The 24,181-nt window shown below is 39.8% G+C and overlaps 1 protein-coding gene across 1 annotated transcript; it reads left to right on the top strand.

Annotated features, from left to right (window-relative positions):
- The first annotated feature begins 2,461 nt into the window (after positions 1-2,461).
- On the top strand, positions 2,462-22,645 carry LOC135512367 (cytosolic phospholipase A2 zeta-like). The gene is made up of 20 exons (XM_064934345.1): positions 2,462-2,666; positions 2,904-2,976; positions 3,182-3,318; positions 5,489-5,617; positions 5,716-5,756; positions 5,893-5,935; positions 7,442-7,496; positions 16,039-16,178; positions 16,508-16,615; positions 16,724-16,758; positions 16,888-17,026; positions 17,289-17,425; positions 17,569-17,791; positions 18,043-18,160; positions 18,404-18,541; positions 18,654-18,761; positions 20,657-20,836; positions 21,142-21,311; positions 21,522-21,708; positions 22,002-22,645. Exons 1-20 carry the CDS (start codon positions 2,658-2,660, stop codon positions 22,211-22,213), a joined length of 2,382 nt encoding a protein of 793 aa, XP_064790417.1. The 5' UTR covers positions 2,462-2,657; the 3' UTR covers positions 22,214-22,645.
- Positions 22,646-24,181: the final 1,536 nt, after the last annotated feature.

Genomic DNA, 24,181 nt, shown 5'->3' with positions numbered 1-24,181 from the left:
CACAGAGACAGGAACAATTACCCACAAACACACAGTGAAACCCAGGCTACCTAAATATGGTTCCCAATCAGAGACAATGACTAACACCTGCCCCTGATTGAGAACCATATCAGGCCAAACACAGAAATAGACAAACAAGACATCCAACATAAAATGCCCACTCAGATCACACCCTGACCAATCAAAACATAGAAACATACAAAGTAAACTATGGCCAGGGCGTGACAGGTGCGCAAAACTGAAAGTGCAAACCACAGCATTCAACCATGGAAAGATGACTAGGAATTGTCAGGACCCGGTTACGAACCTGGGTCTCTGGAGTGAGAAACAGTCACTTAACCAACTGAGCCACGAATAGTCAGCAGAACCCAGAAGATGAGGCAGACACAGCAGTACTTAAGACGGTGTATTTAATAAAGTAAAAAGGAGAAGTCCTTCAATACAAAAATAGTAAATCCAAAAGATGGTAGGAATAGCACAAAAAAGCCTTAAGAGATCCTCAAAAACAAAAACAGAATTCCACAAGAGCATCCACCGGAATCGACAAGAATACACAGAACACTAGGGCTGGGTGCTAACATACAAACACAGAGCCCAGAACTGAGGGAAACTAAGGGTTTAAATACAATCAGGGAAAAACGAGGCACAGGTGCAAATAATAATGGGGAACAAGGGAAAAAACATAAGGTCAAAAAGCACAATGGGGGCATCTAGTGACCAAAACCCGGAACAACCCTGGCCAAATCCTGACAGGAATATGGCCGAATATAAACAGTGTAGTTATTCCCTCCGCAAGGCAATCAAACAAGCGAAATGTCGGTATAGGGACAAAGTGGAGTCGCAATTCAATGGCTCAAACACGAGACGTACAGTGGGGAGAACAAGTATTTGATACACTGCCGATTTTGCAGATTTTCCTACTTACAAAGCATGTAGAGGTCTGTAATTTTTATCATAGGTACACTTCAACTGTGAGAGACGGAATCTAAAACAAAAATCCAGACAATCACATTGTATGATTTTTTTAAAGTAATTAATAAGCATTTTATTGCTCACTAGCTCACTAACTGCTGTCCAAACCAGTTGTTAGACCTCTTTGCCTAAGCTTTTGATGTTTATTGTTGCTATCCCTAGTTTTGCTTATCCCTGTTTTTGTTTCAACACACAACATATTCAACATGAATTATATAGTAGTGGTTGTATATCAATTACATCTACCCTACTGGAAATTAAAAAAGCTTGTCTAGTTTTCCAATTGTTGTTTACTGGTTTCACTTCTGTATTTCATCATTAAGTGGAGACCTTGACCACACCACACCCTGAGTACGAACCTGTATGGTTTACCACACTGTCTCTCATTAGCACCACCAGCTGAAGATAGTTTTGTCCTTAATTGTGCTCCCCGTGCCCTACATGAACTTGTCCGTTCCCTTTGTGATTATTCTGAAGAAACATCAATCTAATGTTATTAATGTTTATTCATTTATTAATGTTTATAAAAAGACATATTTTGAATGGTGAGCCAGCATTGCACATTTTCCTGTCCATATATGGATCTGTGCCATTCTTTTGAACTGGACTCTGTTACCAGCATGAGTGGTCGCAATTAGATGCGTTTGTTTTGTAATCAAAGCGAGAGCTGCATGTAGTTGCGTGTGCACACCATTTTCATATCATTTGCTAGCTAGTAAGTTATTAGCCCAGTTGTAGCTCATTTCTAGTCAGCAATGGGAGTGGTTGCTTCCGACAAGAGCACAACACATGAGCATTTCTATCCATCTTTGAAAAGCTAGTCAGGTAAAGAGCATTTTCTTTGGTCTTAAAGGGGCAGTGTTGTATTTTGAGACAGGCTTCAGTAAGCTAAGTAGCCAATAGGCAGAAGGTGGCATAATTAGTCATTCTCTGTAATAATGGTATGGAAATAATAATGAACTTTATTTTGAAAAGCGGTTTCTTGCATCAAACAACACTTTTCAGTCACCTTATCTTTAAGGACAAGTGGATAAGCAGGTTTTAATGTCAAGCCCAGCATAATTTTTCCTAAAGTCTCTTGCAATGTAGGCCTACATTGAACAACACACATCGGCTCCTACTGTGGGCAGAATGATAAAACAGATTTTTCCATGTCAAAATGTTATGGGATGCATTTTCTCCATTGTTTTATCATTTTGATAGGCCTATATTATGATCAGAAAGCCACCGTAGGCTACTTGGCCACTGTTATAACTGTAACCTAAAGTGGGTACAGCCTCAGTGTTCACAATAAACGCGTGCCAGAAGTTGCACAGAATTTTCACAAAGTTCAAGTTTGTGCTCAGCAAACCTGAAATTTGATCAGTGCTTACATTTGTTGTTGTTGTGAACATTGCACACCCGCCCATTTGTTTCCTTGAGGCTACCACTCTGGATCATTTTTTCCCCGTCAAGCATTATTAGCCAGATAGTGATCCTTTTGTGCAAAAAACAACAACAAGTTAGGCCATCCCATCTGGCATTGAGACCCCTGGTTTCCTGTGTTGGACATGCCTGAGCCTGAAAACAGTGTGTCCTCCTATTATGCCTCACCTACATAGTGTATTTACCTTCCACTCTTCAGAGAGAAGGATTCCCAGCAGCTGACAGGCTCTTCATTTCTTTGGGAGGAACATTCACTAACCATGATGAAGGTACAGTACTTCTCTATATTTTAAAGTGTATGCTATAGATCATGCACAAAACATTGTTTATCTCGTCTAGGTGCTTTCATGTTTGAAATGTATCCATTATAATTATGCAGGTGTATATACTATATAGAAAATATTGTTCCTCACTACACCCTTCAGCACTTTTTTTCCAGAATATGTAGGGTGTATGTGTGTTGTATTTCTGTAACTATGTCTGTATGTTTTTGCCTCCCCTGTTAGAGAAGGGTTAAGACCTACCAGAGCCTGACTGTTACCGTACTCCGAGCAAAAAACAACCAATCTCATGATTATTGTGAGTCACATTGTTTTCGCCTTGTGCATACTTTTCATAGATTTCTAAATTAATTTTCAGAGCAGACACTTTTTTGGGTGAAATAAAAAAAACCTGAACTACCACTTTTAAGCTTTTTAGTTAAGGTCTCTGATCTTTTTATACATACAAAGACCTACCTGCTATTGGCAAAACTATTTTGTAACAGTCCTGTTTTGTTTTACAGGGTCTGAGTCGGACTGTTATGTTATTGTACGCCTCCCCACAGCTTCTGCCAGGTCTCACCGTACTAAGACTGTGCCCAACAGCAAGACCCCAGAGTGGAATGAGAGTTTTCACTTCAGGGTCCACCGTCATGTCAAGGTACGTCCCCTCACACAATAGGCCAATTACTAGGCAGAGTTACCCATAGGGACATAGTGTTCCTAAAACCTGCATATTTACACATGCAGTTCCTTCAGAAAGTACTTCCAACTCTTTACTTTTTCACATGTTGTGTTACAGCCTGATTTTTAAAATGGATTCAATTTAGTTTTTTTTTGTCACTGGCCTACACACAATACCCATAATGCCAAAGTGGAATTATGAAATGTCTTGAGTCAATAAGTATTCAACCCCTTTGTTATCGCAAGCCTAAATAAATGTGACAAGAGCGTGAAGACATTTGAAAAGAATAATGGGCAAATGTTGCACAATCCAGGTGTGGAATGCTCTTAGAGATGCTCTTAGAGAAAGTCTCACAGCTGTATTCGCTGCCAAAGGTGCTTCTACATGTGTGAATACTTATGTAAATGTAATAATTCTGCATTTCATTTTGAATAAATCCGGAATACATTTTGAATACAATGAAATTCTAAAACCATGTTTTCACTTTGTTATTATGGGGTATTGTGTGTGGATGCGTGAGGAAAAAAAGGAAGCATGTATTCCATTTTGAATTCAGGTTGCAACACAACAGAATGTGGAATAAGTCAAGGGGTATGAATACTTTCTAAAGGTACTGTAAGTAGGTAGGGTGCAATGACATTGTAGCCACCCATTTGGGGTATTTGGTCATGCTGGTAATAGCCTGGTTGCCAGGTCTGCTCAGCATTACATTACACACCTTGCCACTCCTGTCATTTGCCAAAGAGACTGGCCTTACAACAATCTTCAAATATGAACATTAATGAGCTTGAGGTGGTCAGAGGATTCAAGTCTGATTCGATAACCCTCACAGCTATCATCCAATCGCAGTGTTTATGAAAGTCAGACTGATAGAAAAAATGTTAACTTAATTCATACATTTGATTGGAAACATTCTAACATTTGGCATTCTTGTACCTCTCTGATTCAGAGGGGTTGGGTTAAATGTAGAAGAAACATTCCGGTTTAATGCATTCAGTTGTGCAACTGACTAGGTACCCCCTTACTAATTCTGACGTAATACATGTAATTGTAAACATAAACACTGGACGAGAGGAGAACAGAGTATTCCACTTCATTGTATTTTTACCAGCGGCTAACGTGATCACACCAGAGAAACTCTCGCCATTCAAACTTCCCTGCTAGTTGACAAGATGTAGCCTATATATATTTTTTTTCTTCCTCAAATATATATATATATATTTTAATTGATCGGAATAAGTGACCAAACTATATAGCTACTACTGGGACACACATTGAACTAGGCTACTATAGCGAGAGGATGGATGAGAGAGAGGCCAGTGGTGATGCCAGTGGAGATGCAATAATTGGGCCATGGAACAGAAGACAGATGAGTAAATTAAAAGTTATTTAATTGGCTGGGCAATTTAATCCAAAGTATTCAGACCCCTTGACTTTTCCACATTTTGTTACGTTACAGCCTTATTCTAAAATTGATTACATAAAACATTTTCCTCAGCAATCTACACACAATACCCCATAATGATAAAACAAAAACAGGTTTTTAAACATTTTTGCAAATGTGTTCCAAATAAAAAACAGATACCTTATTTACATATGTATTCTGACCCTTTGCTGTGAGACTCGAAATTGAGCGTTTTGACATTCCTGCAGTTTGGGTCTATAGAAATTGAATATCTGTCTAACTGAGTCGTTCTGGCGCCGGCCCTGCAGTCAGCAACTGCGCCATAAATCTGTCTGCATATTGAAACTTGAGATTGTGAGATGGTGACCTTTTGAGCTGCAGAGACATGTAATCAGAACCTGTTTCTTCCCTACCAGAAATTGAATAACAATTACACAATCACACGTTTTATTGGAACACAAATTGAATTGTAACACTTTAAAAAATGCATTCTACCAAGCTTTTCTTTCACAAACCCCTGAAAAGCTAGTTTGGAGTTTTTTTTATTTATTTCCTTAATATATTGGAAATAGGTTATCAAGCTGTTTCACATGCCATGGAACGAGATAATGAGAGATTGCATCTCATTAGTTTACCCATTATAGTATAAAACAGACATGCATTGTCTTGTTGTAATATACTGTAAATCAAAATACATCCAAACGTAGTAAAACGGAGTAAGAGATGCCCTTGTCTTTTCAGAATATCGTGGAGTTGACGATGTACGATGAGGACAGTATCAAGAGTGATGACTTGTGCTCCATTGTAGTGTTTGACATCAGTAACCTCACACCTGGGAAGAAGGAGACCAAGACCTTCCTCAGTGAACCGGTAGGACTATTATAGGACTAAGGATTAGAGCTAGAATATGTCATTAATGAATCACATGTAGCCTATGTTTAGTCTCCTATGCCATCTCTCTATTTCAGACCACATATGAATTGTGGGTTGAGTTTGAGTTGCTGGAGAGGTGAGTGACAACTTTGACATCCGTACCATTGTCAGACTACTTTCAAAGAAGGTGCAAATAGTCAAATTTTTGTTGTTGTAAAAAAGGTATTCCATGACTGACAACAGTTTGTGTTTCCTGTGTGCCCTGTTTGCAGTAAAGAGCATGCTGGTGACTATCTCTCTAATGGTGTACTAGTGGTAAGGACATGATCATATGTTTTATCATTCTAAGGCAAAGTTGGCATAAAAAGGATGATCATAGAGGGATAATGAGGTCAATAATGAAAGGACATGGTAATGTGCTGTGAGAAACAGACAATTGTTTGTATTTAATACTGTGCATTCGGAAAGTATTCAGACCCCTTCCCTTTTTCCAAATTTTGTTACTTTACAGCCTCATTCTAAAATGTATTAAATTCCTCATCAATCTACACACATTAACCCTTAATGACAAAGCAAAATAAAAATGTATGCAAATGTGTGTGTGTGTGTGTGTGTGTGTGTGTGTGTGTGTGTGTGTGTGTGTGTGTGTGTGTGTATATATAAAATTGTGCTCAGGTGCATCCCTTTTCCATTAATCATCCTTGAGATGTTTCTACAACTTGATTGGAGTCCACTTGTCGTAAATTCAATTGATTGGACATGATTTGGAAAGGCACACAAGGTCCTACAGTTGACAGTGCATGTCAGAGCAAAAACCAAGCCATGAAGTCGAATGAATGGTCCATAGAGCTCCGAGACAGGATTTTGTGGGGGGGGGGGGATCTGGGGAAGGGTACCAAAATAAGTCTGCAGCATTGAAGGTCCCCAAGAACACAGTGGCCTTCATCATTCTTAAATGGAAGAAGTTTGTAACCACCAAGACTCTTCCTAGAGCTGTCCGCCCGGACAAGCTGCGCAATCGGGGTGAAGGGCCTTGGTCAGGGAGGTGACCAAGAACCCAATGGTCACTGTGACAGAGCTCCAGAGTTCATCTGTAGAGATGGGAGAACCTTTCAGAAGGACAACCATCTCTGCAGCACTCCACCAATCAGGCCTTTACGGTAGAGTGGCCAGACGGAAGCCACTCCTCAGTAAAAGGCACGACAGACCGCTTGGAGTTTGCCAAAAGGCACCTAAAGGCTCTCAGACAATGAGAAACAAGATTCTTTGGTCTGATAAAACCGAAATTGAATGCCAAGGGTCACGTCTGTAGGAAAGCTGGCACCATCCCTATGGTGAAACATAGTGGTGGCCGCATCATCATACTCTGGGGATGTCTTTCAGCGACTGGGACTGGGAGACTAGTCAGGATCGAGGGAAAGATAAATTGAGAGAAGTACATTCCCCATTGAACCTGACAGAGCTTGAGAGGATCTGCAGAGAAGAATGGGAGAAACTCCCCAAATACAGGTGTAGCATCATACCCAAGAATACTTGGCTGTAATCGCTGCCAAAGGTGCTTCAACAAAGTTTTTGCAAAACCTGTTTTTGATTTGTCATTATGGGTTATTGTGTGCAGATTGATGAGGGGTGTTTTCCATTTTTTTTTATCCATTTTAAAATAAGACTAATGTAACAATGTGGAAAAAGTTAAGGGGTCTGAATACTTTCTGAATGCAATGTACATGTAATGTACTATTGTACAAAATGAAGGAAAGAACTTGTCATCCACAAACAGAAGGCTATTCTATTGGCTAATCATTGTAGTATATTTTGTCCTAGGCCTCCACATTCTCTACTGTGGATGTGAATGTGGAAAAGCTGATGACCACTGCCAGTGAGTATTATTGTGTCATGTCTGTAACTGATTCGTTCTGGCGCCGGCCCTGCAGTCAGCAACTGCGCCATAGATCTGTCTGCATATTGAAACTTGAGATTGTGAGATGGTGACCTTTTGAGCTGCAGAGACATGTAATCAGAAAACCTGTTCCTTCCCTACCAGAAATGGAATAACAACTACACAATCACACATTTTATTGGAACGCGAATTGTAACACATTAAAAAAATGCCTTCTACCCAGCTTTTCTTTCACAAACCCCTGAAAAGCTAGTTTGGAGTGCAATTTTCTCCAGGTGCCTGTTAAACATAGTTTGCCATTTACTTGACCCGTAAAACAGGTTTAAACTTGTTTGCAAGATTTAAGATGTGGATATATCTACAGTCTTAAGACTATCCCTGGGGCAAAGTTGGTTGCATTATTGTCATTATCAGTTCCTGGTTTGAGTTAGTTTTGCCTGTTCAGTGTCAGGGCCTAAGGGATGTTCACTTTGTTATTAGTATTTGCATTCTTCCTAACCCAGTTGCTTCCCTCTATATTCCTGACAAGAAGAGTGACCACGTTTACATGCGCACAGTATTCTGGATAGTAGCTCATATCTCGCTTAAGGTTTGATTCGGGATAAGTTCATATGGGTTAATTGGAAGGAATAGTAACTGAAATCTGGACACTGACTGTAGGTCTATAACCTCTCACATGTAGCATAATATAATATAAACTCCTGCAGAATTATGCACTTCTCTCAGTAAAATGATACAACAAATGTAATTTTGTCTCGGGAACAGGAGTGGAGAAATTATTTATTTTATCTCTTTAGAAAATGAGAATGCGCGTGTCACTTGTTATCTTTGACACTGTTAAGCAAGCAGACAGCATTTCAACCACATAAAATATGCACCCAAGAAGAACTGAAGTCTTATCAGAGACATGTTTAATCTTTTTCTCAGCTTTTAATTTCCTTAACCGGTCAAGCTGATTACATTTGGACATTTTGCCCAGGAACAATCTTTCCACTGTTTTGGAGGTATTGTGTTTTCTCTCCGGTCCCTAAACAAAACAGACAGCTTTACAGGTGTTAACTAAATTACTAATAAATTAATTCTATTGATGTTATTCTGGTGAGCACTACTTTATTTAGTCTTCTGGGCAACAAGTTATGATAGAAGCGAAGCTGCATGTATCTAACGATAGTTGACAAACACATGTCGGAAATTATAATATGCCCTACCAAATGTCGTAAATTGTAAGCAAAAACGTATCTAAATTAGAGGTAAAAGTAGCCTAAGCCACTAGGCTATACGGTCCAGTACAATTTATCAGCAAAATAAAGTATAATGGAATTATTATGGTGGATCGACCTACACAGGACTGGTTCTAAAAACTGATAGGATTTTTCTATTGGATTCTTGTATTGGAATCCTATAGGATCCTAAAAGATACAATCCTAAAGTATTGAATCTCATAGCAGTCCAATAGGACTGGTTCCTAATTCTGATTCTGATTCTGAATTTGAATCACTCCCATATTGTGGTGGTGTGTTGAAGAGGTTGAGAACCTCTTCAATTATCACTGGTGTGAGTAGGCAAAGAGATGGAGATTGTGCTCCGGAGCAATACGGGACAGAGACTGTTCCTCAGTTTACTGGTCTTTAATCTTGATTGCAGTTGAACATAAATGTTCAGGTTTCTGTTCCATATTTAGCTGTGAGATTGCCCAATAAAGCTACATATTACAGTAGATTATTTGATATTATTTCTACTAATTTCCTGTACGTGGAGAGTACGTGTTACTACATTACACAACCTCACGCTTTGACCAAATCGAATTGAGGGTAATTACATGTCCTTTTTACCATAGATCAGATTTGGCAGTCGAATTTTGTTATCAATTTTCAAACTCGCTGGCTTCACACAAATACATGGATTTGAGAGTCAAACTTTCACTCTAACAGCCAACTCTTGTCACTGTTGATATACTATGGTGGTTCGTGATTCGTTGACGTTAAATAATAAAGCAACTGATATATTTCCTTCCCTGTTTCCACAGCAACTTCTCTTCTAACCAGTGATATACTGTATGAACGATTCTGAGATTCAGTGTGGCCTTTGAATAGTGCTAGTTTAAAATCAAACGTTTGACCCCGCTCTATTGATGTCAAATTGATATCGATATGCGATTAACAAAATAGTGTTGCGTTTAGCTTTCTGCGTTGGCGACCCACTTGAAACAAAATGCAACAATCCAAAATGTGGCTGGCTGTCTTCTACAAGTTGTCCTCTAACAAGTGACGCAAACAATATTTCCAGTTTCCATTTGGTTTTTGATTTGTGTTAGTTTCAACAGCGCATACAGCCTGATTTCCACCTAGTCAATATAAGTGATTAATTGCCACTTGTCAAAACAACAGGGTTTTTGGTTTATCCCCAATAGCTGCTGCAAAAGCATCAGCTACTCTTCCTGGGGTCTACATAAAACATAACATAATACATAGTACAGAACATTATTAGTCAAGGACGGAAATACCTCAATTTAAAACGTCACACATAGCCAACATATCAGTACTTACACACTATCCAAGTCTATGGTATAGTGCAAATTACAATATGTATAAAATGGCTGTGTCTCTTCACAGTCCTTTGTTTATTAAAGTGTTCTGTTATCTGTTTTTATTGCTAGCTTGAGTTACCTGGGGTGGCAGAGTTCCATGTAGCCATGACTCTATTTAATACTGTGAGTTTCCCATCCTCTGTTCTGGACCTGGGGACTGTAAAGAGACCTCTGGTTGCATGTATTGTGTTGTACCTATGTGTGTCTGAACTGTGTGGAAACTGCTTGAACAGACAGTTCGGTACCTTCAACACATCAATACCTTGCACAAAGACCAATATATGCAGTCAATCTCTCCTCAACTTTGAGTGCGATACGCACTGCTTTGTTCTGGACCAACTGCAATTTACTTATGTCCTTCTTTGTCGCAGATAACCACACATCTGGACAGTAGTCCAGGTGTGACCAAACTAGGGCCAGTAGGACCTGTCTGGTCGACTGAGCTGTCAAGAAGGCAGCACAACGCTCTATCATCGCATTTTAGCCACCTTTGAGTCTATATGTTTAGACCATGACAGCTTGCCATTTACACCCAGCAGTTTAGTCTCCTCAACTTGCTCAATAGCCACATTATTCAATAATAGATCTGAATGAGGTTTAGCATTGAGCGAGAGATTTGTCAAAACAATTATGCTTTTCATTTTTTATAACTGACTGGAGCTATATGTTAAGTTTATCAGTTATTTATTTAACTGTTGCAGCCAACGTGTATACTGTTGAGTCGTCAGCGTACATAGACACACAGGCTTTATTCAAGGACAGTGGAAGGTCAGTTGTAAAAACAGAAAACAATAATGGCCCAAGCCGACTGCCTTGCGGGACACCATACTCAACTGAATTTGCATGAGGTTTTCATTAACGAAAACCCCCACTCTTCTATAAGAAATGTAACTCTCAATCCATAATAAGACAGAGGATGCAAATCCATAACACCTAGGGTTTTTTCAGCAATAGTTTATAATCAATGACATCAAAAGCTGAACTGAAGTCTAACAAAACAGCTCACACAATCTTCATACTATCAATTTCTTTCAGCCAATCACCAGTCATTTGTGTCAGTGCCGAGCATGTTGAGTACTTTGTATTTGATGTTTATTGATTTGAACACTTCAAAACAGTGTTTTGACATAAGGCTATTTATCAAAAATGATTGTCAAGGGAATCAGCGACAGGAATATGTTTTAGGAATATAAATGGAACATTCAACATTCATTTCCAATAGTATTCTTCTGAATTTGGTCAAGACTGCTGAATGAGTACAAATAACGTGATGTAATTGAGTTATTTATTTTGATCTACCTGAAATAATGAAAACGTGTTTGCCTTGCCTATAATGAGGCTGACTCGCCTAGTTAAATAAAGGTTAAAAATATAAGGCACATACTTATATTTAGCAATAACAAATAAGAAATATTTCTCATCTGCTATAACAATAGTTACTCAATAACAAGATGCAAATGGATACAACTTAGCCAAATAACAGTAGTTTCTTAGCGAGCAAAAAAATGTGTGCATAAAGGGTTGCACAATGACAAAATAGGACTTAAACATTGACAACTTTGTCAGGAAACATAAGGAAACAAATACTGTACTCCAGTACAGTCCTCAACTGGCAGCTTCATTAAATAGTACCCACAAAACAACCATCTCAACATCAACAGTGAAGACTAAAACTTCTTAGGGATAGCCCCCTTTTTTAAATTTTCGTCTAAATTACATCTAACTGCCTGTAGCTAAGGCCCTGAAGCAAGGATATGCATATTATTGGTACCATTTGAAAGAAAACACTTTGAAGTTTGTGGAAATTGTAAAGCAATGTAGGAGAATATAACATAATAGATCTGGTAGAAAACTTTTTTTCTAGCACCATCTACCACCATCCAGCCATCACTCTGGTTGTAATTCCTATAGTGTCCACAAGATGGCAGCAGTGTATGTGCAAAGTTTCAGACGGATAACTTGAATGAGTGAACTAAGTCCCCAGCCCAGTTACATTTGAGCAATTCGTGAAGGAAACATTCACATTCATACTAAATTGTTCTGCAAGAATATCGTCAAATCTGTATACTTGGACTTTGATTTAGCTTTCCAAGTATTAGTAGCCATATTATATGTTCAACATTTGCAAAACAACCAGTTTTCATAACTTCATAACTCTGAATATTCTTAGAATTGTTGTCCAAAATGAAAAGGCATGCTGTTGTACAAGGTTAGTAGCTACATTTTATGACATATACATGGTTTTCCGGATAGTCCCGTAAAGCCCAGCTCATTGGCTATCTAGCTAGCTTTGTTTGACCCCGTTTGGTGCTTATTTGACAAAGATGCAGTCATTCAAGTGATGACCGCCTGCATCATCGGCGTGCCATGAAGGCATCGCTGTCTGACCAAATATGGTGTTCTATAGGATAAACTACACCCCTAATGATATAGTGAAGTCTTGTTACGTTCTAGGATCTCTGAGGAATAAATACGAACGTGATTTGACTTGTTGAAACAATGTTTAGGGTGAGATTTTTACTGATTCCTTTCTTTGCAAATTGAATGAGTGGAAATACAAAATCGATCGTGCATGCTATATCGACCTTTTTAGGATATGAAAAAGGATTTTATCTAACAAAACAACACTTCATGTTATCTCTGGGACCCTGCGAATGATTAATCAGAGCAATATTTCAGAACGTAAGTACACATTTCATCTTCAAGGGTGAATTTATCAAACCTATTGCAGTGAAAAAAGTGTTTTGTTGTTAGGAGCCCTCCTCAAACAGCATGGCATTTCGCAGTAAGAGCTACTGTAAATTGGACAGTGCAGTTATATGAACAAGTATTTAAGCTTTCAGCCAATGTAAGACACTTATATATACCGACATTTATTTCTCTAAAATATGCGATCTTGACATAAGGCGCTGCATGATTTATAATTGTCCCGTTGACGAGACGCCAATTGACGGGACGCCAATTCATTTTTATTGGCCAGTCTGAGATATGGCTTTTTCTTTGCAATTCTGCCTAGAAAGTACTTAAGTAAAAAAAACTTTCAAGTACTACTTAAGTACTTTACACCACTGCCGTTATCACAAGTTCTTGCATTCATGCACAGTGTAGGATAAAACAGGCAGAATATTAATGTTAGAAAATCAGAGATCCTCTGCACAGCCACAGGTGGTGAGCTGAACTTGGTAGTTAATTAATACTGCAAGCATGTGCTAGCTGCGACGTAATCCCTTCTTAAAGGGACAGTCTTGAAGGTGAATAAAACAGAAATGAATATTGAACTGTTTCCGATCAACTAAAATGTTGTAATTAATGTTATATTGTACAGGAACTTACGGCAATAACTTGTTATTTATTGGGTTCAATTAAGAAATAAAAGTTCTATTTGATTTCCAATAGGGGGGAAAAGTAATCCAATAGAATTCTGATACAGGTGACACAAAATCCTATAGGACTGCCAGAATCCTATATGATTCTATTGGAAAAATTATTAATTCTATAGGGTAATTTGACTAGGGCCATGATATGCGAAACTGAGCCTACTGTATACAGACCGCAAAAAAACAACAGTAAACGGGATAAGATGTTTGCATGCCACAGTATCCCATCTAAGATCAGTATATCCCAGGCATCTTATCCATGTTACTCATATCCAGTTTACAAGCTTTTTCATGTTATTGTAAATGGGATATGATGTTCATAAGCTATGTGTCAACTCAAAAACAGAATACTTGAGTAACCCAAATAATAACAGGATATTGTTGGGCGTGTAAACGTGGTCAGTGACTATAAGTGCCACTTATTTACCCACTTTATATTTATATACTGTATTCTAGTCATGGCTCATCCTATATAACTACTGCTATAGACTCATTTTCTATTCACATACTGTGTATAAACACCACTCACACACATATTCACACACACTCTGGTCCGGAAGCTAATTTCCTGCAATTCTATCCGTTTTGCCATGGAGTTTTATACTGTGTATTTAAATACTGTATTCTTGACATAGCTCACTCTACTATTTCTACTACTGTAAATTGCATTTTAGTTCAACTGTTTATACACACCACCATATGTATTTATATACTAGATTATTTACATAGCTCACTCTATCTACTGCTGTACATATAATTCTTAGTATATCTTGTGTAAATTCAACCGGTGTGCATACATATAGATTGCATTTGGATTACTGTTACAGTGCTATTTCAGTTGTTAATTAGATTCAGTACCAGCCAAAAGTATCAGTCAAACGTTTGGACACACCTACTCATTCCAGAGTTTTTCTTTATTCATACTATTTTGTAGAATAATAGTGAAGATATCTAAACTATGAAATAACACATGTGGAATCATGTAGTAAGCAAAAAAAGTGTTAAACAAGTCTAACTATATTTTATATTCTTCAAAGAAGCCACCCTTTACCTTGATGACAGCTTTGCACACTCTTGGCATTCTCTCAACCAGCTTCATGAACTAGTCACCTGGAATGCATTTCAATTAACAGGTGTGTCTTGTTAAAAGTTAATTTGTGGAATTTCTTTCCTTCATGCGTTTGAGCCAATCTTGTTATGACAAGATAGGGGAAGATAGCCCTATTTGGTGAAAGACCAAGTCCATATAATGCAAGAACAGATCAAATAAGCAAAGAGAAATGACAGTCCATTACTTCAAGACGTGAAAGTCAGTCAATCTGGACAATTTCAATAGCTTTCTTCAAGTGCAGTTGCAAAAACCACCAAGCGCTATGATGAAACTAGCTCTCATGAGGACCTCCACAGGAAAGGAAGACCCAGTTACCTCTGCTGCAAAGGATAAGTTCAGTAGAGTTACCAGCCTCAGAAATTGCAGTCTTAATAAATGCTTCAGAGTTCAAGTAGCAGACACATCTCAACATCAACTTTTCAGAGTAGACTATGGGAATCAGGCAGTCATGGTCAAAACTACTACTAAAGGACATCAATAAGAAGAAGACTTGTTTGGGCCAAGACGCATGAGGAATGGACATTAGACCGGTGGAAATCTGCCCTTTGGTCTGATGAGTCCAAATTTGAGATTTTTTTTCCAACCGCTGTGTCTTTGTGGGACACAGAGTATGTGAATGGATGATCTCCGCATGTGTGGTTTCCACCGTGAAGCATGGAGGAGGTGGTGTGATGGTGTGGTGGTGCTTTGCTGGTCATACTGTCAGTAATTTATTTAGAATTCAAGACACACTTAACCAGAATGGCTACCACAGCATTCTGCAGCGATATGCCATCCCACCTGGTTTGCGCTTAGTGGGACTATATTTTGTTTTTAAACAGGACAAAAACAGGACAATGATGGAGTGCTGCATCAGATGACCTGGCCTCCACAATCACACAACCTCAACCCAATTGAGATGGTTTGGGATGAGTTGTACTGCAGAGTGAAGGAAAAGTAGCCAACAAGTGCTCAGCATATGGGGGAACTCCTTCAAGACTGTTGGAAAAGCATGAAGCTGGTTGAAGAATGCCAAGAGTGTGCATAGCTGTCATCAAGGCAAAGGGTGGCTACTTTAAAGAATCTCAAATATAAAATATATTTTGATTTGTTTAATACTGTTTTGGTTACTACATGATTCCATGTGTTATTTCATAGTTTTGATATCTTTACTATTATTCTACAATGTAGAAAATAGTAAAAAATAAAGAAAAACCCTTGAAGGACTACAGTAGGTATATCCAAACTGTTGACTGGTACTGTACGGTATATATATTTGTGTGCTGTTTGACATTTATACTGCATTGTTAGGAGCTAGTAACAAGCATTTTGTTGCACCCGCTATAACATCTGCTAAACTGTGTACGCAACCAATAAATATTGATTTGTTTTCTAAATACACCCCAATGTATGAATTGTATATCATAAAGCACTCAACTGAGCAACCAATCTATGTTATTGTTCTAGTGGAGCAGAATGTGGTACTGAAACTGTGTGGGGCCTTTCAAGAAGAACATAAGATTCTTGCTCCTGAAGAAACATCGAACCTGGCCAAAACCGTACGCTACTACATCAACAGAGACTTGGAGACGGAGCTTGGCTTGACGGTGAGGTTAACTGATCCTTTTATTTCATTATTTTATTTCATCTTTATTTAACCAGGTAGGCTAGTTCTCATTTACAACTGTGACCTGGCCAAGATAAATCAAAGCAGTGCGACACAAACAACAGAGTTACACATGGAATAAACAAACACAGTCAATAACACAATAGAAAAGTCTATATACAGTGTGTGCAAATGAGGTAAGATAAGGGACTGAAGGCAATAAATAGGCCATAGTGGCGAAATACTTTACTTGACCAATATCTTCCTTATCGTCATCCAAGTTCCATATGATTTAAAAAAATTCCACTATCATATTTCTTGTATCCCCAGGATAAATTGAGTGAGATAGAAGGTGCAACTATTACTGGCGTATCTGCTGTTCCACTCCAGCAACTTCCAGCCAGTAATGACTTCAAAGTATCTTTACCTGTGGGAGAGGTACAGTAGACCACATTCTAGTCTTTGCCATAAAGATCCAAGGAAAGATTGTTGATGAAGGGTGTTTGTAAAACCTATATGACTTACGTTGACACTGCCCCTTCACAGGACACGGTGGATCTACATTTGAGAGCAGAGGACTGGTAAAGTGTTCCTTTTTACGAAAAAAAAACCCCATCAGTATTTCATTCAGAAGTATACAAACACAAGGCATGAGTTGTTTTTGTTTTAAGATACTGTGTGTGTGTTTTATGGCCCCTGTAAATCCACAGCCTAGATGATGAATTTGAGGTGCGTCTTGATTTTGACATCCCTCCGGAGGAAAAAGAATTCCTGAAGAAAAGAAAGGTGCTCGTGGGTCAGGCCTTGCAAAAGGAGTTGGGCCTCAGTTCGGCCCCTGACCCTAAAAATGTACATGGTGATGAGTTTTATGCACTTATTACACACTGCACCAATGGCTGCTTGTCATCCATAATTTACACACTAATGAAGACTGAATATTGATGCTGACCAAATATGTTTATGTTTTTCCAGTCTCATGAAAGACATTGTTGTGGGGAATTGGTTTATTTCTAATGTGGTGTCATTCACTGTAATTATGGAACAAGTCTCAAACAAGTTGACTGACAGATGGAAGATCCAACCAGAGATCGTGTTTGTCTTTTTCACCCAGGTGCCTGTTATAGCTGTGGTTGGCTCAGGGGGAGGGACCAGAGCAATGACTGGCTTGTATGGCAGTCTGAAGGGGCTGCAGAGACTGGGCCTACTGGATGCTATGAGCTATATCACTGGTATGTCAGGCTCCACATGGTGAGCATGGAATTTATCTCCATTGCAATTAAATAGGCCGTATCCAATAAGCAAAATGAATGAAGGAGTGAATGAACACACACATGCCAGTTTATACTACTGAGACCCATACGTATGTGACGTAACAAATTCCTGTTCAACAGGGCCTTAGCTACGCTGTATCAGGAAGCAGATTGGTCACAGTGTGATATGGATGAGTCCATCTCAGCTATGGAGGGGGAGATCACCAAGAGTTTCCTCAGTGCCTTCACCCCTGAGAAGCTGCAGTACTACAGACACCAGATGGAGGAGAAAGAGAAGGAGGGTCATATGGTGTCACTCATAGACATGTGGGGTCTGGTCATCGAGCACTGCCTGTATGGGAAGGTACAACAGCCTACTTTACAATACACACTGTACTAATCACACTGCAATGGGAAGGAGTTTGGCGGAAATGGTTGTTGCCTGTAATTATAGTGCTTTTTATTTAATTGAAACTATGGAATGTTTTTCCCACAGCCACAATTAGTGTCTTATGTCTTTCACACGGAGTTATGATGCTTTACATATTTTAACATTTGGCAAAGTTATTTGGAACAGCCTGTGACAGAATGATATCTCCAATGTGTGATTTGTAGGAGAACACCAGTACTCTGTCTGACCAGCAGAAGGCTGTATCAGAGGGACAGAACCCTTTACCCATCTGCACTGCTGTCAACCTGAAAGATGGAGTGAAAGACACCACAAGAGAACTTGGTAAAGCTGTTCTAACATCTTATGTTTGATAATATGTATTTTAATGCAACCCAAACAGTGGTCCACATGTTGAATCAAGGAATATTGTAACAGAATGTTGGTGTAAACTTGTATGTTATTTACATATCTTTATGTATCCAGGTAATACACCAAACTTATGTTGCGCGTATCAAATCAAAAATGCTATACAACCGATTTGAACAATTGCAGTTGGAGTTGAAACGGCTGTTCCTATCATTTTAGAGTGGTGTGAGTTCACACCATATGAGGTGGGCATTCCAAAGTATGGCGCCTACATCCATGCGGAGGACTTCGGGAGTGAATTCTACCTTGGTCACCTAGTCAAAAAACATCCAGCGATACGTACCTCCTATCTGCTTGGTGAGATCACTTATTTGTGTGTGCATGCGTGTGCAAAATGTATCTATGAATTTCAATGTAAATGCAATACTTTTTACAACGGTTGTGGGCACCTCTGCCTCTGTGTTGACAGGTCTTTGGAGCAGTGTCTTCTCTCTTAACCTGACCCAGCTTTGGAGATTTGCAACTGGAGGTCAGCCATCCTGGAGCCCATGGCTGGGTGAAGATGTCAACAAAATAGGTCAAATCAAATTAATTAATTTATTGGTCACATACACGTGATTAGCAGATGTTATCACGGGTGTAGTGAAATGCTTGTGCTTTGAGCTCTGACAGTGCAGTAATATCTAACAAGTAATATGTAACAAATTACACAACATATACCCAATACATACAAATCTAAGTAGGAATGAATTAAAACTATATACATATAGAGCAATATCAGAGCAGAACGGACTAAAATACCATAGAATAGTATAGAAAACAGTATATACATATGAGATGAGTAATGCCAGATATGTAAACATTAAAAGACTAAGATACCGTAGAATAGTATAGAATACAGTATATACATATGAGATGAGTAATGCAAGATATGTAAACATTATTAAGTGACTAAGATACCGTAGAAAAGTATAGAATACAGTATATACATATGAGATGAGAAATGCCAGATATTTAAACCTTAGAGTGACTAGTGTTCCATTCCTTGAAGCGGCCAGTGATTTCTAGTCTGTCTATAGGCAGCAGACACTAATGTGCTAGGGATGGCTGTTTAACAGTCTGATGGCCTTAAGATAGAAGCTGTTTTCAGTCTCTCGGTCCCAGCTTTGATGCACTTGTACTGACCTCGCATTCTGGATGATAGTGGGGTGAACAGGCAGTGGCTCAGGTGGTTGATGTCCATCTTCGTCCATCTTTTTGGCCTTCTGGTGACATCGGGTGCTATAGGTGTCCTGGAGGGCAGGTAGTTTGCCCCTGGTAATGCGTTGGGCAGACTGCACCCCCTCTGGAAAGCCCTGCGGTTGCGGGTGGTGCAGTTGCTGTACCAGGCGGTGATACAGCCCGACAAGATGCTTTCAATTGTGCATCTGTAAAAGTATGTGAGGGTTTTAGGTGACAAGCCACATTTCTTTAGCCTCTTGAGGTTGAAGAGGCTCTGTTTCGCCTTCTTCACCGCACTGTCTGTGTGGGTGGTCCATTTCAGTTTGTCAGTGATGTGTACGCCAAAGAACTTGAAGCTTTCCACCTTCTCCACTGCGGTACCGTCGATGTAGATGGGGAGGTGCACCCTATGCTGTTTCCTGAAGTCCACGATCATCTCCTTTGTTTTGTTGACGTTGAGTGAGAGGTTGTTTTCCAGGCATAACACTCCCAGAGCCCTCACCTCCCCTCAGTAGGCTGACTCGTCATCGTTGGTATTCAAGCCTACTACTGTTGTGTCATCTGCAAACTTGATGATTGAGTTGGAGGCATGCTTGGCTATGCAGTCATGGGTAAACAGGGAGTACAGGAGGGGGCTGAGCACACAACCTTGTGGTCCCCAGTGTTGAGGATCAGTGGAGAGGATCGGTTGGTCTAGGGATGTTTCCTACCTTCACCTGGGGGTGGCCTGTCAGGAAGTCCAGGACTCAGTTGCACAGGGCAGGGTTCAGACGCTGGGCCTCGACCTTAAGGATGAGCTTGGAGGGTACTATGGAGTTGATAGTCAATAATCAGCATTCTTACATAGTTATTCCTCTTGTCCAGATAGGATAGGGCAGTGTGTAGAGTGATAGCGATTGCATCGTCTGTGGATCGGTTGGTCTAGGGTGTCAGGTAAGGTAGAGGTGATTATGATCCTTGACTAGTCTCTCAAAGCACTTCACAATGACAGAGGTGAGTGCTATGGGGCGATAGTCATTAAGTTCAGTTACCTTTGCCTTCTTGGGTACAGGAACAAAGGTGGCCCTCTTGAAGCATGTGGGGACAGCAGACGGGGTTAGGGAGATATTGAATATGCCCTTAAACACACCAGCCAGCTGGTCTGCACATGCTCGGAGGATGCGGCTTGGGTCTCTATACTATACTGTTCTACAGCCAAACTCTGTGGCAATATTTCAGTTATTTGACACCTCTCAAATTCTTCCTCCAAAGAAACCGACAATGAACCAACCACCCTGGACACCTATCTCTTCAAGCCTGTCACTAACACTGCCTCAGCGCTGACCAGCTTCTTTACCACCCGGCCAGTCATCACTAAGATCTACAACTTTATGCGTGGGTTCTTCCTGCACTGGAACTACAATGACAACAGCAACTTTACTGCCTGGAAAGGTACCATGCATGAACTTCACCAAACTATTACTGGTAAAACAAATTCAACATGGATTTATTCAAATACTGTTGTACACTGTGTGTGTGTGTGTGTGTGTGTGTGTGTGTGTGTGTGTGTGTGTGTGTGTGTGTGTGTGTGTGTGTGTGTGTGTGTGTGTGTGTGTGTGTGTGTGTGTGTGTGTGTGTGTGTGTGTGTGTGTGTGTGTGTGTGTGTGTGGCACCAACAGTCTATTTATGTATTGTTTTATTAATGTATGTTGATTAAGATTAAGTTTGCTGAAGTTTTTCTCCCAATGTTGCTGCAGATATGCATCCAGATGCCTTCCCCAACAAACTGACTCCAGCTGACTCCACACTCCACCTGGCAGACTCTGGGTTCTCCATCAACACAGGCTGTCCCCCTGTCTTGAGACCAGAGAGGGCTGTTGATGTCATCATGTCCCTCAACTATTCGTGGTGCGAGGACCAATTCGAAGTAAATGGGTTGAATTTATGAATAATACAAGAGTGCATTTGTGTTGAAAGATGAACAGAGCAGTGCATTTGATAATTAGCTAGATCCACATTTTGCACAGAGGTCTGCACACACACACACACACTAGGCCAGAAGGTGCATATGACTTGCGTAATGGCCATACACAGAGTTTGAATTTTCTGACTGACATCTCTGTAATCGATCTACCAGGTCCTAAAGAGGACTGAGGTTTACTGCAAAGACCACAGCATCCCCTTCCCCCGCATTGACTTCAGCAGCCTGAAGGGACAGCCCCTGAAAGAGTTATACATCTTTGAGGATGAAAAGAACCCCAAGGCTCCAACAGTGCTTCACTTCCCCTTCGTCAACATCTCATTCAAAGAGTTCAAGGCCCCTGGTAAGCACTGTCAAGATGATGGTCATTTTAAAAGAAGCAGAGTGTAGGGGTAGTCAATGAGCTACTGTAGCTAGCTTATAGTTGAAGCTGTCAATAAGCCAGTGCCTGTCAATCAAATCAATATTCTGTCAATAGAAAATGGTTCATGTGTTTTAGGGATGAGGGCCAAAGATCATTGCCTTCAAACTTTGTATTGGATTGCACTTTGTTGATATTATTGATCAAACTATTGTTTGATTTTAAGGTTGTTTGGTGTTTAAAGCTGATGGTATTGTTTTGTTCTCATTCTTTAGGTGTGGCACGTAAGGGTAAGGAGGAGATGATGGCAGGGGATGTTGACGTTAGCACAAGCAGCTCCCCCTACCTCACCAAACACCTGACCTACACAGCAAAGGACTTCCGGGCACTGACAGACCTTACCTCATACAACATCCAGAACAACAAGGAGAAGATCCTCCAGGCTCTCGGGAAGGTCCTCGAGAGGAAGGTGCCTGTGGAGGAATAGGACCACCATGAGCAGCACGCATGCCATTGACATGAGCCCCTCCATGGAGGGAGAGCGAGAACAACATGCAATCAGATCAGTCTTTACATTGAGAGGAGCAATTCTAACTGCAATTTCTTGGTGGGACGTCCAGTCTGGTTACACTGTCCATTTGAGACAGTAAGGGAGAGAGGAAGACAGTGTGAAGACATCAGCAGCAGCAGCTTGCTGACTTGACGTTGTGAATATATTTTCATGAATTGTATCTTCAATTCAGGGGCCTTGGTTTCAATTTTTTAGATCATAAAGAGCAGAGTATTTTGATATGAGTTTTTGCCTTCTACGTTTTATGATTGATGTATTTTCAGAGAGACCGGGTCTCATTCATTTGCTTGCTTATTATTAGATGTCATGTCTGAACTATCATTAAATGTGAAGACTTATTTTATCAAATCAATTTTCTATGTGTATTTATTATTATGTGTTTAAACTAAATCATGTACACTTTAATTAACTAGGAAGTCGGGGCATCACGTGAAAATGTTTATAGTCTATTTTCCGAATCAACTCTTGAGATATTTTCATATCTTATCGATTAGTCTTTTATTAATGTATAATTATTACCTCATTACTGAACGTCGCAAACCCTTGGATATCTGCACGAGCCTAAATGATGAATCAGCGATATATACAAATTGGCTTGATTAATTATTTGCTAACGAACTAAATAATCACAGAAATACATAACAAACAAACAGTAGTTATTGGTTACTAACACAATGCATTGATAAGTCCCTAGTGGGCTAAACCGGTATGACATCTTGGTAGACAATGGAAATGGTTGGGGACAGGAAAAGAGCGGGAAAGACAAAGTGGATTCACTACACACAGTTGATAATTATATTCTTTGAAATGCTAATCCTTTGCACTTGAACGGCCGCTCATTCGAGAATAATTGCAATGTATATATTTACGCTTGTATGTCGTTATCTTCTCTGTTGGAATCGCCGGTCCGTCTGCTGAAGAGTCAGTTCATCAGAGTCTCTGGTTAACTTCCCCAGAAGTCACAATGCCTTTCGTAGTTGTCGCTTTCTCAGCGGCTCTGGATAGTGTCTGTTGTAATGGATACGTCAGGCGTACAGATGGTCGTTACATAGATGCTTACGCGGTTGTCGGTATTCTCGTACTAGACTTAAGTAATTTCAATCTGCAGACTAGTAATTCTACGTCTAGGATTTGCTCTTATTCTGCAGTGATCGATAGTCTTAGAGTTGAACCATTTCCAGCCGTGTAGCCAACGCTGCACGCTGTATGGTCTCCGTGGCCTATGGAGTACAAGTTCTAAACCATTTCAACATGTAGCATCAGCTTCATATTATCTGTTCTGATGTCCTATAGAATTGTAGCCGTTCCAACGCGGGGACTCCGTCCCAGCGTTCTCTGGCTTAATGTGCATTTTGTAGGAAGTAGGTTTTATACTCTGTGAATGAAGGGGCAGTTCTATGATGTCGAATGTGATGTCTGGGCTCACGAGGGTGTGGCCACTGACTAGTTAAACTTCATATGAAAATCCCTACTCTAATTTAGGAGGTTAACATCACATTTTATCTTTTCACAAATAACTTATGAAACTATCATATTTTATCCAACATCTAGATGTAAATCTGATAATAGAAAAGTGTACACAAACAAAGATACAGTTATGTGGGTTTCCTGTCCTTCATGAGATCATCAAATGAAACAAACTCGTCATGACTCTCCCTTAAGTGTCTACGAACCACTCCCACATTTTCAACAATAGAAATATTGTTTAATTATTTTTGTCCAAGGGCCTCGCTGTGTTCCACAGTTTACATTCCAATCTCGAACACTACAGAGCATATGGGCAGCGTATTTTATAACCGACCATTAAACAGCCGACTTCCCGCTCTCCCCCTCTATGAGAGAGAGAGAGCACACACTGTAGAGTGGACCCACTGTAACCTGATC

The sequence above is a fragment of the Oncorhynchus masou genome, chromosome 24 (assembly GCF_036934945.1).
Source record: "Oncorhynchus masou masou isolate Uvic2021 chromosome 24, UVic_Omas_1.1, whole genome shotgun sequence".
NCBI lineage: Eukaryota > Metazoa > Chordata > Actinopteri > Salmoniformes > Salmonidae > Oncorhynchus > Oncorhynchus masou.
Note: the sequence above shows the minus strand (reverse complement) of the source record. Positions and strands in the feature narration are given on the sequence as shown.